The 15,831-nt window shown below is 43.5% G+C and overlaps 1 protein-coding gene across 5 annotated transcripts in view; it reads right to left on the minus strand.

The window, feature by feature from the left end:
* The window catches only part of LOC115861274 (S-adenosyl-L-methionine-dependent tRNA 4-demethylwyosine synthase TYW1), a 214,719-nt gene extending 199,028 nt beyond the window's left edge, over positions 1-15,691 (minus strand). For all 5 annotated transcript variants that reach the window (XR_009559100.1, XM_030871931.2, XM_060285164.1 and 2 more), the window contains exons 1-6: positions 15,531-15,691; positions 14,610-14,737; positions 13,524-13,661; positions 7,557-7,658; positions 5,808-6,002; positions 3,740-4,027 (exon numbers count right to left, since the gene is read on the minus strand). Coding sequence is in view for 4 of the 5 variants with exons in the window: in XM_030871931.2 (XP_030727791.1) it covers positions 3,740-4,027; positions 5,808-6,002; positions 7,557-7,658; positions 13,524-13,661; positions 14,610-14,737; positions 15,531-15,534 (855 nt within the window). In the remaining variant the exon portion in view is untranslated. The remainder of the gene's footprint in view (positions 1-3,739; positions 4,028-5,807; positions 6,003-7,556; positions 7,659-13,523; positions 13,662-14,609; positions 14,738-15,530) is intronic.
* Positions 15,692-15,831: the final 140 nt, after the last annotated feature.

Genomic DNA, 15,831 nt, shown 5'->3' on the forward strand with positions numbered 1-15,831 from the left:
ATAATTCTACAACAGTTGGAAACTTCAATACCCCACTTTCAATAATGGATAGAACAACTGGATAGAAGATCAATAAGGAAATAGAGGACTGGGACAACACTATAATCCATTAGACCTAACAGATATATAGAGAACATTCCACCCAAAAACAGGAGACTACACATTTTTCTCAAGTGCACATGGAATATTCTCCAGGACAGACCATACATTAGGCCACAAAACAAGATTAAAATCAACCAAAGTATCTTGTCTGATGACTGTGGAATTCAATAGCTTCTAATGGAATAAAATACGTAAGAAAAAATTTAACCAAGGTAAAACACTTGGACACTGAAAACTCAAAATATTGCTGAAAGGAACTAAAGACCACATAAATAAATGGAAAGCCCGTGTTTACGGACTGAAAGACTTTATACTGTTAGGATGACAATACTATCCAAAGTGATTTACAAACTCAATACAGTCCCTATCAAAAGCCCAAGAATGTGTTTTGCAGAAATGGAAAGACTGCTTCTCAAATTCATATGGAATTGCAATGAACCCAAAATAACCAAAACAACACTGAAAAAGAACAAAGTAGGAGGACTCCTGATGTCAAAACTTAACTACAAATCTACAGTGTGGTACTGACCTAAGGAGAGACATACAGATCAGTGGAACAGAATCCAGAAATAAACTCACACATCTGTGGACAATGGACTTTTGACAAGGGTGCTATCCATTCAGTCGAGAAAGAATCGTCTTTTCAACAAATGGTGCTGGGACAAATGGATCTACACATGCCAAAGAATAAAACTGGACCCTGACCTCACACCATACACAAACATTAACTCAAAATGAAGCAAAGACCTAAATATAAGAACTAAAACTATAATATTCTTAGAAGAAAACATAGAAATAACTCTTCATAACCTTGGATTTGGCAATGGATTCATATATATGACCCCTACAGCATGAGCAACAAAAGAAAATATGGACAAACTGATCTTCATGGAAATTAATAACTTTAGTGCATCAAAAAACATGACCAAGAAAGTGAAAAGGAAGTCTATATGGGAGGAAATATTTGCAAGTTATATATCTGGTAAGAGATAAACAAAAAGGACCTACTGCATGGCACAGAGAACTATATTCAATATCTTGTAATAACCATAAGTGGAAAAGAATCTGAAAAAGTATATACACATATGCGTTTATATATATAAATATATGTGTGTGCATATATAACTGAATCACTTTCCTGTACACAGGAAACTAACACAGAATTGTAAATAAACTACACTTCAATAAAAATTTTAAAAATTAAAAAAATAAACAAAAATTAAAAAACCCTCAAGGAGACATCACTTCACACTCACTAGAACGGCTACAATTAAGAAAAAAAAAAAGTGTTGACAAGGATGGGGAGAAATTGGAAGCCTTGTACATTGCTGGTAGGAATGCAAAAAGGTGCAGCCTTGGGGCTTCCCTGGTGGCGCAGTGGTTGAGAGTCCGCCTGCCAATACAGGGGACGCGGGTTCGTGCCCTGGTCCGGGAAGATCCCACATGCCACGGAGCGGCTGGGCCCGTGAGCCATGGCCGCTGAGCCTGCGCGTCCAGAGCCTGTGCTCCGCAATGGGAGAGGCCACAACGGTGAGAGGCCCGTGTATGGCAAAAAAAAAAAAAAAAAAAGGTGCAGCCACTGGGGAAAACAGCTTGGTGGTTCCTCAAAAAGTTAAACATAGAATTACCACAAGATCCAGCAATCCACTCCTAGGTATATACCCAAAAGAACTGAAAAGTTACTCAAACAAACACCTGTACATGAATATCATAGCAGCACTATTCACAATAGCCAAAAGGTAGAAAAAAACAGAATTCTCATCAACAGATAAATGGATCAACAATTCCATTCAATGGAATATTATTCAGCCATAAAAAGGAATGAAGTACTGACACATGCTACAACATGGATGAAACTCTTTTATGCTAAGTGAAAGAAGTCAGACAAGAAAGGTCACATATTAATGATTCCACTTGTATAAAACATCCAGAATAAGTAAATCCATAGAGACAGAAAGCAAAGTGGAGGTTGTCAGGGCTGAGGGAAAGCGAGTGAAGAGTGACTGCTTAATGGGTAAGTGTTTTTTTTGAGGTGATGAAAAGGTATTGGAACTTGATACAGGCAGTGGTTACACAAAATTGGGAATGTACTAAATACCACTAGATTGAATGTATTTTAAAATGGTTAATTTTATGCTTTGCAAATTTTACCTCAAATTTTTTTTAAGTTTTTTAAAATGGTAGGAGCCAACTGGAGGGAAGATAAACAAATGAAAGCAAAGAGACTGGCTAGAAAAAGAGCAGAAAAATGAAACAGCAGCTGAAAGGCACAGAACAAAGGAAAGGCTTGTTTCTTATTTGCTTTCTGTGTTTGTTTAAACGCAGGTGATTCCTGTGTTTAAACAAACGTGTTTAGAGCACGTTTATGTATTTCTGGGGACCACCTAGGAGAGAGAGAGAGATTAACAGTGCAGGGGAGAGACATACAATATATGAAGGAACAAAGGGAACAAAGTCCTTGATCCCAGAGCATGCACAGAGTGGGCTTGACAGGAACTAGATACTTGGTCTCTGTGGCAGAAAAGATGGCAGGATTTGTAGACAGCGCGGGGAGGCTCTAAGAGAATTCTCTGTCGGCTTCCTATGAGAGCTGGAGGAAGGGGTGGGGGAAAAAGAGCACTGAACAGTGGTCTCGGAGAGTGAGAGGATGCTGGAGACTGGGGGCAGTTCTGGCTGCACACTTGAGACCGTGGTCACCAATCTGTGGTCAAAGAGAAGGCAGACAGGTTCCAATCTGGCTTGGGGCTTAGCCAACTGGGTTGGAAGAGGGAGTGGATGGCAAGAGAATTGAAGATGTTTTTAAGAGAACGAGTATAAAATTCAAACTGGGTAAAGACAGAAGTGAAGTAAGCAGTTAGCACTACCCTGTGAAAAAAACGTGGGGTCCAAAGAACTTTAAAGTAAGAGCACCAGAGAGGGCTCAGAGTTCAGGTCATAGGGACATGAAATGTCAAAGGTGAGCACGGAAGTGGGAGGCCGAGGTCACTGGAGAAAATGGTTCCTGGGGGTGTGAAGGCTAGGAAAGGGACAGGATAAATCATCTATGTGGATGGCTCAGCCACAAAGAGGAATGACAGGAACAAGGGTGGCGAGAAAGACAGGGAGTCAGAATGTCAAGTTGTTCCCAAATGATGCAAGCGACCAGGTGGCCCAAAAACAACAGTAGTGATATAGCCTGATGTAACACGAGCTTCAAAGGAACTGGAGTATCTGAAGAAAGAGAAATTTTTAGAATGTGAGGGATGAAAGAAAGGAATCTGGGATGACTCGCAGCCTTCAAGTTTGAGTGATTAATGGAGGTTAAAAGAGGTTGGGAGGAATATGTGGTTTAGGGGTAAAAAGACATGAGCTCAGCCCGGGACATATTCAACTTCTCCAGACCCGTTTCCTAACCTGCAAACTGGGGTAGAAACCTACTGGATTCCAGCAATGCAACAATTAAAGAACATATTTAGGAAAGCATCCAGCACAACATAGCTTATCCTAAGATCCCACTCTCTCTAGAACATCCCCACATGAGTTTCAGCTCTTCCTTCTAACCAGAGGCCAAGGAAAGAGCTTCCCAGGACAGAGGAAAGGTTCAGCACCTCCAAATGCAGGAGGAAAACAGGGAGACATGGACACGTGGGCTCCGTACCTCAGCGTCTCTCTGATGGAATTCCTCTTGAGCGTGAGACCCTGGCTCCATTGCCTCTGAGCCGTGCTGATTAGACTCGCACTTGCCTTTCTTGCAGTTGCCACCACAGGGTTTTCTCTCTCCTTTACAGAGCGCCTGTAGCCGGGAGATGAACCTAGCCTTCCACGCTGTGAAGTCGGCCTCAATGCTGCCGTGTTTGCTTTTAACCACGTTGCAGTCACCCTCCCCTCGGGACATCACGCGATGGGCGCCGAGCATCCAGAGCCACTTGTCCACGTCCTTCCCCACCTGCAGGAGAAAGAGACAGGTGAGCTACAACAGTCCTCCAGATCCGAGGCTGGCAGCCTGCTCTGCGACAGCCTGGGGTTCCACTGGGGCCCTGTTCCCGGCCGCTGCTAGGAAGAAGGAACTGCCCAGTCAAAAGGGCTTCAGGCCCTCCAGCCATTGATACGTTCAGGTAAGATTCTGCGGAAGATTTTTTTTTTTTTTTAAATATAGGGACCGACAAATTATTTTGTTAACTAAGGGTTAGTACCTGATGAAGAATTTGAAAACTAGTCTTCTAAATCATGGTCAGAATGAAATCACTCAGTAGCAAAATCAGTTCCTTCTAAAATAAAGCCTCTGGGGTCAAAGACCATTAAACAACAAAGTACAAACAGAGCCCATTTGGCAAGACTCATGATTTCATAAGCCAGAGATGCATTTTATTACAGTATGAAGCACTTAAGCTGAGGCACAGGAGTTATCAAGAAGTACAATTAAGAGTTCAAAAACTTAACAGGCTTCCTAAGTGGCAAGGCAGTAAACAAAATATTTACATATCTGAATTTTACCTTGTGTCTACTTTCTTTGAAAATATGAGGGGGGGGGCAGGCACAGAGAATACACATCTTGATAGAACAGCTGGATGAAAACAACTTTTACAGAAAGATCTCCACCTTCATCTTTCCTCACGTTCTACCAAAAATAGGTGAGCCGAGCTGGGCTCACATCTGGGGAGAGGTACACGTAAAAAAATTCTGATCACTTTTCAGAACCACTAAGAAACTGAGAGCCTCCACATTTTTCTTTTTTTTTTTTTTTTTTTCGGTGGCGGGCCTCTCCCGTCGCGGAGCACAGGCTCCAGACGCGCAGGCTCAGCGGCCATGGCTCACGGGCCCAGCCGCTCCGCGGCATGTGGGATCCTCCCGGACCGGGGCACGAACCCATGTCCCCTGCATCGGCAGGCGGACTCTCAACCACTGTGCCACCAGGGAAGCCCACACATTTTTCTTTTTTAAAGTATAGAGAATGCAAAGGAAAAGGAGCCAAGTTAATTTCACTCAGAAAAAAGGATCCAGGAGAACAAAAGAAACAATTAATATTTTATTACATAAAGGGCAGTGAATGTTTTTCTTCTATTTCATCACTTTACAAAGTAATGATTAGGGACTTCCCTGGTGGCGCAGTGGTTAAGGCTCCATGCTCCCAATGTAGGGGGTCCAGGTTCGATCCCTGGTCCGGGGATGAGATCTCACATGCATGCCGCAACTAAGGAGCCCTCCTGCCACAACTAAGGAGCCCGTGTGCCACAACTAAGGAGCCCACCTGCCACAACTAAGACCCAGCACAAACAACTAATAAATAAATAAAATTTAAGAAGAAAAAGAAAAGAAAAGTAATGATTAAAAGACAAGTTAACTTTGTGAAGAATTAGTTTGGCCAGTAAAGGTCATTCCACAACAGAACAGGTAGTTGAGAAAGTCCAAAGAATCAGGGACCTTCCGTCTACAAGGTCCTGCCTGGGGGCAGGAAGCTAGACTCTGGCCATGAATACAAGCCGCTAAGACGCTAGACAACAGGAGGCATTTTCATTCATTTTATTCAATAAAAATTTACTGAGAGCCTCCTATACAGTAGCAATTCCCAGCGATAAAAAGAATAACACAAAAAGTTTATTAGTAAGTACCAGAGAGTACAGATTGTCTCACATACACCCACATATATGTACCTGTGTAGGTGATTTTTTTTTTTCACTTAAGAGAATGTATCCCTACAATTCAACACATACCTACCTTGTACCTACCTTGTTGAAGTGGCTCACGTATGCAGAATTTCCCAGGCCAAACACTGCGTATCTCACACCCTTCAGGTACGTTTTGCCAAATCGAAAGTCATTGGCTGCTTCCTCTAGCCACCTGCAGAACCACTCTGCGCTCTCAGTCGGCCGACCGTCAGTGTAGGTAGCAACCAGGAAGGCAGAGACATTTTTACTGGTAACCTAACCAACAAAGTCATTATTTCAGAAGAGTAGCCAAGATATAAAGTTATCTCAATGAAGAAAATCCTTTTTGAAATGCTGACATTCATATCACACTAACCTCTAAAGACAAAGAGTGCTTTTAGAAATGTTACTTATTTTCAAAAGAGAAAGCAAACAGGGCCAGGACCCTGCACAGGGGAGAAAGCCCACCACACCTCCTGGTGCCCTTCACCATGTACTTCATCCCATTTCCCAGACTATAAATTCCTATCAGCTCCTGCTTGTCATATTGGAAACAAAAGCCAAATCAGTCAGGAAGAAATACAGAAAGATCTCTAAAAAATGCCCTGAAAAATCAAAGCCATAAAACGTTAAATGTAAAGTGACTTAACACTTGGCACCATCATCTCCACGGGAAACAAAACACATCTTCAGTCCTGTGAGCCACAGTATTTCATCTCCTCGAGTGCATTTTCACAGTTCCAAGTCAGGAGGTAAGTTATAAGTAATCCCTTACGAATAATTAAGTATCCAAGCTTGCTAATAATTTTTTTTTTTTTTGCTAATAATTTTTAACAAATAATTTAGAGCAGATTCAAGCTCACTCACTTGTACTCCAACGTTTTCTTGGGGGAGAAAGAAATGCACATTTACAGCTAGAGGTTTATCCACTAAGAAGGGACTGGCAAATTACAGCCCGCAGGCCCAGTCCCACTCACTGTCTGTTTTTATAAATAAAATTTTATTGGAACACAGCCACACTCACTCATTTACATACCATCTCTGGCTGTTTTGTGCCTCAAAGGCAGAACTCAGTAGCTGCGTGGCCCACAAAGCTGAAGATATTTACCGTCTGGCCCTTTATAGAAAAGGCTTGTCAATGCCTGTTCCACCTGCTTCTCCAACTTTAGCTGCTTCAGAATCACCTGGGGCACTTGTTAAAACACAGCCCCACATCCAGACTTTGATTCCGTGGGGCTGGGCTAGGACCTGAGAATCTGCATTTCTAACGAGTTCCCAGGAAATGCTGATACTGTCGGTTCAAGGACCACGCTTGGAGAACCGCTGTTGTCAGGCCAACTTCCCTACCTGGGCATGGCTAGAGGAGGGGGCGGGGCATTCCTCAGGTGATGAAATGAAGCTCTCACAGATATGACGTTACACCTGGAGGTCACACAGCCAGTTAAAGAGATTTCTCTAACTCCAAAACCCATACTGCTTCTGGCACCCAAGTGGCTCCTGACCTTTCAGCAGGCCTACACGTGGTTCACATGCCCGGCACATGGCCATCAGTGACAACCCTCTTTGATTACGACAGTCAAAGCAGGAGGGAACTTCCAACCACCCAAGCTTTCAGTCTAACACCCCAGAGGGGCCGGCCCCGCATCACTCACGCCCGAGTCAGCACGCCACCACACACTCAGCACCCCTGACTGACACTGAACGCTCTACCGACTGGAATCCTTTAGCGTGAAAATTAAATTTATTCTGAAGAGTCTTTTTATCCCAGAACACAGGAGATCAATTAAATTTGAAAGTTGTGATTGAAGGGAAAATAAGACAATTACCAACCTCTTCTACTAGATGGTCATCTGGGTCATATTCCTTCAGATTAATAAGTGCCACAGGCAGACCAAGGGAGCTAACTGCTTCAGCAAGAACTGTCGCAAATCCCTGATAGGAGGGAAAAAAATCAAATAAAGTCTTCAATAAGCTAAATAAATGAAAAATACAGTCTTCATTTATTCCTGTTGGCAAGGTAGTGAGGCATTTAGCATGAAAAGCTTTTCCGGTGACTGACCTGTATCATCATAAACACAAATTCTATTCTCATTTCTACCATTTTCTCAAGCATCTTTACAGAGATCATCACTCAGCTGTGTTGTTCTCCCTCTACAAGTACATATGTGGGATTATATGTACTTATTATATGTACTGGTAGACATTTCAGCTGTTTGCCCCACTAGAATAAACATATAGATGGAGAAGAAATACCATAGTGGGAAGAGAGTGGGGAATATGAGAACTGTGAGCACATTTCTGGAAGACAGAAAGCAAAAAGCAGCAGGCTGACAGACAGAAGCAAGCCTCGGGGGACACAGAAAACCAGAGGGGCTCTGGGATCAGTCAGTCACTGGGGCAAAAATGGGAGGGAGGGGCTTCCCTGGTAGCGCAGTGGTTGAGAGTCCGCCTGCCGATGCAGGGGACGCGGGTTCGTGCCCCGGTCCGGGAAGATCCCACATGCCGCGGGGCGGCTGGGCCCGTGGAGCCATGGCTGCTGAGCCCGCGCGTCCGGAGCCTGTGCTCCGCAACGGGAGAGGCCACAGCAGTGAGAGGCCCGCGTACCGCAAAAAAAAAAAAAAAAAAAAAAGGGAGGGAGCAGTGGGCCAGAGAAGACCCTGTGGAATACAGAGAATCCATATTATGTGGTACCAGCGCACACAGAGCCTTAGCGACACTCACCTTTTACCCCCAGGCAGACCCCTGCCAGCCTCTTCTCCAAACAAAATGAACCAAATCGCTGGGGAAAGCTACAACTTCTAGCCAGATGTTGGTACCCCAGGAAATTCTCTTCCTCTTTCTGGCTTGGTAGCCTAACACTTGGCTCGCCACCTGCCAGGACTAAAGCTAAGCCTGCCCTCGCCATTTACTGGGCATCCACCAGGCCAGTCTCAGCTCTGGGCGATATTACCCAACAGGAAACAAGGCACACATGTTCCCTGCCCTTAAGGAGCATCAGGGAACATCCTCAAGGAGATATTCTAATGGACGGAGAGAGAACAAACACACAAATGAGAAAATACACAGTATATCGCATGGTGACCAGTGCTGTGGAGGAAAAGAGGATAAGGCGTAAGAATACGGTATTGGAGGCATGGGGAGAGTTGTTATTTTACATAAGGAGGGCCAGGACAGGTGTATATAATAAAAAATAAATATTTGGTCTTTGCCTCCAGGGAGCTCCTAGAGCTCCTAAAATCCTTGGAACTTGCTGTCTTTGGTATGTTAATGAGATGACTCATTGGGGTTGCGGTGGGGGACTAGATGGCTTCAGGATGGGGGCTGGTCAGCAGAAAACCAACCCTGGGATTAAAGGCTTAGAACTTTCAACATCTTCTCTCCCTGTGGGGAGGGGAGGGGAGGGGTGGCAGGAGATGAAGTTCAATCAGATATGGTCGATGATTTAATCAGTCATGCTTACGTAATGAAATCTCCATAAAAAACCCTAAATGACAGGGATTGGGGGACACATTGATATGCCGAGGAGGTGGCACGTTGAAATAGGACACAGAAGCTCTGTGCCGCCCCTCCCCCCAAGACCTGCCCCATCATCTCTCCCATTTGTCTCTTTCTGAGTTATATTCATTGTTATAAACCAGTAGACTAATCAAAGCAATTCCCTGCATCCTGTGAGTCATTCTAGGGAATCAGCAAACCTAAGAAAGAGACTGTGGGAACCCCTGAATTTATAGCTGGCCAGTCAGGAGTACACATGCCCCGGGACTTGTGACTGGTGTCTGATGTGGGGACAATCTGACAATAACTCGGGTAGACAGTACCAGAATCGGAAAACAGGTGTGGGAAAACAACTATTTGGTGTCAGAAAACACTGCCACAGGCCTCAAAAATAAAGACTTGAGCAAAACCTGAAGGAAATGAGAGAGGAAGCCAGAGGCTATCCCCAGCAGAGGGACGTGTAAGTGAGAAGGCCCAAATGCGTGAGCACACTCGGCAAGGAGATTAATAAGACTGGAGGGGGGAGACCAAGGACATGAGGTAAAGGAGATGCTGGAGACGCAGAAGTGAGGGCCTCTCGGCCACCATGGGGGCTTTGGCATTTGCTTTAAGTGAATGAGGGAGTCACTGCGCGGTCTTAAGCCAAGATGATTAACACCATTTTGCCTAAGTTCTCACAGTCCCTGTGGTTGCTGGGATGGGCTGAATGAAGGAGGCTGAGGATGAGATGACCACATTAACCCAGACAAAATATGAGGGAGGCTGGCTTAGGCCAGGGCAGCAGCAGTGAAGGCGGTAAGAAGGGACTGGAACCTGGATCTATTCTGAAAGTAGAACACACAGTATGTGCTGACAGACTGGATGTGGGTAGTAAGAAAAAGAGAGAAGTCAAAGGTTTTTTTGAACTGGGCAACTGGAAGGATGAAGTTGCCATTTATCGGAATGGGAAAAATTAGAGGGGGAACAGGTTTGGGCACAAAATTGGGAGTTTAGTTGTGAGCACACTAATTCTGAGTCGCCTACTACACATCCATCCACAGGAAGATCTAAGATAGGCAGCTGGGGATGAGGGTCTGGGGTTGAGAGGAAAAGTCAGATTAGAAACATAAATTTAGAGGCCACCGTCTACTACAGGGATCAGCACACTGAGGGCTGCAGGCCAAATCCGGCCCTCTGTCTTTATAGGTAAAGGTTACCGGAATACAGTCATGCTCATTTATTTACACATTGTCCATGGCTGCTTTCACACGACATCAGCAGAGCTGAACAGCTGCAACAAAGGCCATACGCCTTGCGAAACCTGCAAACCTAAAAAACATATGTAAAATAAACTATCTAGCCCTTTACAGAAAAACTCTGTCAAATTCCAATAAATAGAACTGAAAGCTCTAGATAACAAGATCCCTTAGAGAATGAAGTGAGTGCAGATAAAGACATAGTCTCAAGAACTGTGCCCTGGGATGCTCCTATCTTTGGAGGGCAAGAAGATGAGGAGAAATCTGCAAATGATAGTGAGGCAGACTAGCCTCAGCAGAGGAGGAGAACCTAGAGAAGAGTGTCCCAAAAGTTCAATGGAGAAAGTATGTCAACAAGGAAGGAGCTGTCGTGCAGCTAAGAGGTCAAGTAAGATGAAGACTGAGAATTAATTAGCGACATAAAAGTCACTGGGAGCAGGCTGGGGCACACAAGCCTAACTGGAGTGGGTCAAGAAAGACAGGAGTAGAGAAATTAGAGACAGCAAGCACAGACAACACTTTCAAGGAGTAATACTATAAAAAATAAAATAAAATTGAGGTGGTAGTTAGAGGGAGATGTGAGGTAGATAGGTCACCTGGCATACACTGACCCACCTTGCACACAGCATACAGTGAGAACTTACAACTAGAGAAAACAAGTCTATTTACACAGTTAACAGAGAAAATCCACGCCAGCTACCCCATCATTCCATCCTAAATATGAACAGAAAACCACGGATCACCAAGACCATGATGAGAACAAGTGACAGGAAAGAGAAATAGCAGCAGCAGAAACATGCAGGAAGCAGATAGATCAGGGAACCGAAAAAGGAACTCACTGAAATATATTCTTAGATTATGAAAAAGATGCAATAGAAATGGAACAGAATGGCATTTTTGCAATTAAAAACATTATAGCTGAACTAAAACATTCAAAAAAAAGGTTTGGAATTGAAATCCAAGAACCCAGAACAGAAAGAAAGTTACTTTTGTATGAGAGAGGATTTGAGACACAGGAGACCATCCAAAAGGTCCAACATCCAACTAACCGAGTAGAACAGAGAAAACAGAAGGGAAAGAAGTTTACCCAAGGAATATTAGCAGAATTAATGCACACGAATTTTCAAAACAAAACAGCCCAAGTATACAATACAATGGCTGAAAAAGACCCAACCTAGACACCATCTCACAAAAGCTCCAAACATCTAGGACAAAGGGATGATTCTAAAAGCTTCCAGGGGGCTTCCCTGGTGGCGCAGTGGTTAAGAATCCATCTGCCAATGCCAGGGACACGGGTTCGAGCCCTGATCCACGAAGATCCCACATGCTGCGGAACAACTAAGCCCGTGAGCCACAACTACTGAGCCTGCGCTCTAGAGCCCACGAGTCACAACTACTGAACCCGTGCACCACAACTACTGAAGCCCGCACACCTAGAGCCCATGCTCTGCAACGAGAAGCCACCGCAATGAGAAGCCCACGCACCACAACAAAGAGTAGCCCCCTCTCGCCACAACTAGAGAAAGCCCGCATGCAGTAACGAAGACCCAATGCAACCAAAGTAAATAAAATAAAAAATAAATAAATTTATTAAAAAAAGACAAGGATGTGATGCCCTCAAAGTTGTAAGAAAAAAATTCTGCCCGAGTCTTCTATACGAAGCCAAATACGAATCAATCAAATGTGAAAGCCAAATAGAGAAATTCAGACGGTACAGCTTTAAGAAGGGGGGGCCAGGGCTTCCCTGGTGGCGCAGTGGTTGAGAGTCCGCCTGCTGATGCAGGGGACACGGGTTCGTGCCCCGGTCCGGGAAGATCCCACATGCCGTGGAGCAGCTGGGCCTGTGAGCCATGGCCGCTGAGCCTGCCCGTCCAGAGCCTGTGCTCCACAACGGGAGAGGCCACAACAGTGAGAGGCCCGCATACCGCAAAAAAAAAAAAAAAAAAAAGAAGGGGGGGCCATTTAACTCATATCAACAATGATGTGGGCAACAATATTAAGCCGCTGAGATGAGGAACTGACTAATACGAGGAGTCAATAACTTTTATCTAACTTGATAAATCTAGAAACATGGCAGAAGGAGGTTCAAGAAATAACCCTCAGAGGAATTAAAAACAGAAATATCAATAGCTAAAATAGATTCTCTGAAGAGTACTTTTCATTATGAACCCTCTGTACACCTGGATTTGTTACCATCTGCAAGTATTAATTTGATCTTAAAAAAACGTAAAAGCGGGCATAAAAGAGAGGCTAGGAATGAGATCTTCTATGAATAACATAAAAAGACTTTGTTTCCGCAGCTCAGATACCTTTCTAACGTTTCTTCCAGTTTCCTGCCTCTGCTGCTTAAGGTTGAACTTAATTATAAGTGACCTTCAATTATGACACACACAACAAAATACTGAAAAAACCTTTTAAAAAGTAGTATTCTACAAAACATCCACGAGAAGGCAGTAGAACCCTCTTTAATACTCTACCAAAATAATGACAAGGAATTCTGTTTTTAATTCATTTTCATGTTAGTCTTAGAATCTTTTCCTAGAAAGCAATAAATAGCTGTGACCTTTATAATAAAGAAGCAAGCAGCATCTAGATACAATTAAAGCATCTTTCAGCTATATATCTGCAGCCGGTATCTACACAGTATTCAATGTATATCATTAACACTTTTAACACTATGAGAAATCAAAATACATTTCATTAAATAGATGTGTGAAGTTGTGAACGTCAGGGCCCATACTGGACATACTGCTGCCACTTTTCACTATCTTCCCTACTTCTATACCCAGTAATGGACTTGGAAATCCAAGTCTCCATTCTGCTGAGCAAGAAGCAAGCTTCAGAACAAAGACCCCGCATGACAGTGACCACCAGACACCCCCAATCAGCTGAAATGGAGATGAAACTCACCCACCACCCCAGAAAGGAAAAATGTATGCTGTAAAAAGGAAAAACAAAGATGAAAAAAGATTAGAAGACCAATTCAGTTCACTGCTAAAGAACACTTTTCAGAAATTTTCTTAAAAGATCAGGAGACCCAATGAAAAGTGTCATTATAAGTTCTTACCTTTGCTGTGCCAGTCTGAGAACCATAGAAAATCTTCACTCCAGACACAAAGACTTCCTTCTTTTGAAGAGAGATATAGCCATTTGTCATCAAATCCCGAGATGCTTTCGGAACGGTTTTCTCCTGTGAGTTTTTGTTCTTGAAATAAACACAAAATCCATCAAGTTTGAATATTTTCCCAACTTCATTAGGAATGAAAATTATCAACCGCTCAGATACTGACCCATTTTATTATTCTCTTAATTTTTCAATTGTACTCCTCAAATATTAACCCCTTGGTATAATTAGGTCCTTTTAAAAGCAGGGCCCACATTTCTTAAGACTATAATGATTCCCATTCCTTCCAGGATAGAACTACACGTACTTTCACCCATAATGTGTTGTAGTGGAATAATAGTAGAAACTTATTTTCTGATTCTTAATTACTGGAAGGAAAAGAGAACACTACTACCCCTTAAGGGTGCTAAGCAGATTTGGGGTTTTTGCAAAAGTTTAATTTTTCATTACAAAACCTTCCTGTATCTTAACAATGAGACTTCCACAGCCCATCAAAGAAAAGGTAAATAACTTAGTCTATAAAACCTGACAAGAAAAATTTTTTGGCATTGAAAAACTATTTCTAAAGACCAAACATAAAAGTGATCGAAAGTTCCTTTTAGAATTTCTATATTTTTCTGGAAGCCTTAGAAAATCTGCACTCTGCATTGTCTATAAAATTTGATGCCAAATACTCTCCTAGAAAAAGTAACTCCACTTGGGTTTCCCTGGTGGCACAGTGGTAAAGAATCCACCTGCTAATGCAAGAGACACGGGTTCAAGCCCTGGCCCGGGAGGATCCCACAGGCTACGGAGCAACTAAGCCCGTGTGCCACAACTACTGAGCCTGCATGCCGCAACTACTGAAGCCTGCGTGCCTAGAGCCCATGCTCCGTAACATGAGAAGCTACAATGAGAAGCCCGCGCACCACAACAAAGAGTAGCCCCCACTCGCCGCAACTAGAGAAAGCCCACACGCAACGAAGACTCAACACAGCCAAAAATAAATAAATAAATAAATATTAAAAAAAAAAAAGTAACTCCACTTACCTGCTTTCTGATGACAATCTGGAAACAAATCCAAAGGCTAAAGCCAAAGGCAAAGCCCAAATATATGTAAAACCTGTTTATCCATAACGATATTAAAGATGAGAAGTCCCACATATCCAAAGAAGGATCTAAATTTAAAATGACACATATAAGTAATTTTATTTGAAGTTACATATACAATGATATCCATTCTTATTTAAGAAAAAAAAGAAAAAGAAAAACCAACCTTCATATTCAACAACCCCGCTAAGAAATCTATAAAAAGCAACTCTAATAAAAACAAGACACTGTGATATGTAATATAATTGTCATGATAATGCTAATTCAAAACAAGAATATAAAATTTTATCTTCATTTGAATATAGCGTTTGGAAAAGAAGGGAACATAAAGTCAAAACACTTTATGTGGAATTATGAGTTAATTTTGCTTTGTTACGCTGCTCCATAAGAAAAATACTACTAAACGTATTCCTCTTTTTTTTAATTTTATTTTTAGAGACCCACATCTACTTGCAAAGGGTTCTCAAATAATTGACCTCAAGTCCCAGTTTTTTTTAAGGGAGATATGGATGGACCTGGACTCAAATGCTGAACCTGGGGGTAATTTCAAAAGGCGAGGTCTAAGATTTGAGGTTTACAGGTGCTACTCCTGGAAAGGACCAAAAGTCCTCAACACACGTGGGTAAGGGGGAGAAAGTTTTCTGTCTTTTGCTTGAGGTTAGAAGCATAGTTCTAAACTCATCTCCTAGCCTGAAAAGGCAAAAGCCAGGTCACGAGCAGGGATCAGTCCTCCCTTGCCCCCAGCGGCACCGGTCCCGGGCTGACAAGGGCAACATACTCTGGAGGAAGGGGCCCGAGGGTCTCAGAAAAACGGTTTCCTCCCTTCCCACCCCACGAACCTTACCCGCCTGTGGACCTTACCCATTCTCCTCAGAGCCCGAGCCCTGCGGCCCGACAAGACACCAGGACTGCGGACCTAAAAAACTTATTGTCCGGCGTGGATACTGGGAGACCACCAGAAATACCTCACAGCATTAGCTGGGCGCCCACAGTCGGAGGACCTGGGGGCAGCCATGCCACTCGCAGACCTGTCCGGATTGGCTCAGAGGCGGAAGGGGGCGGGCCCAGAGAAAAGCACCGCCCAGAGCTCCCGGCGAGGAAGCGGGAGCGCTGCCTGCGGCTCAGGAATCCGCGCTTGAGAGTTAGGGGCGAATCTGGAGAG

The sequence above is a fragment of the Globicephala melas genome, chromosome 15 (assembly GCF_963455315.2).
Source record: "Globicephala melas chromosome 15, mGloMel1.2, whole genome shotgun sequence".
Classification (NCBI taxonomy): domain Eukaryota; kingdom Metazoa; phylum Chordata; class Mammalia; order Artiodactyla; family Delphinidae; genus Globicephala; species Globicephala melas.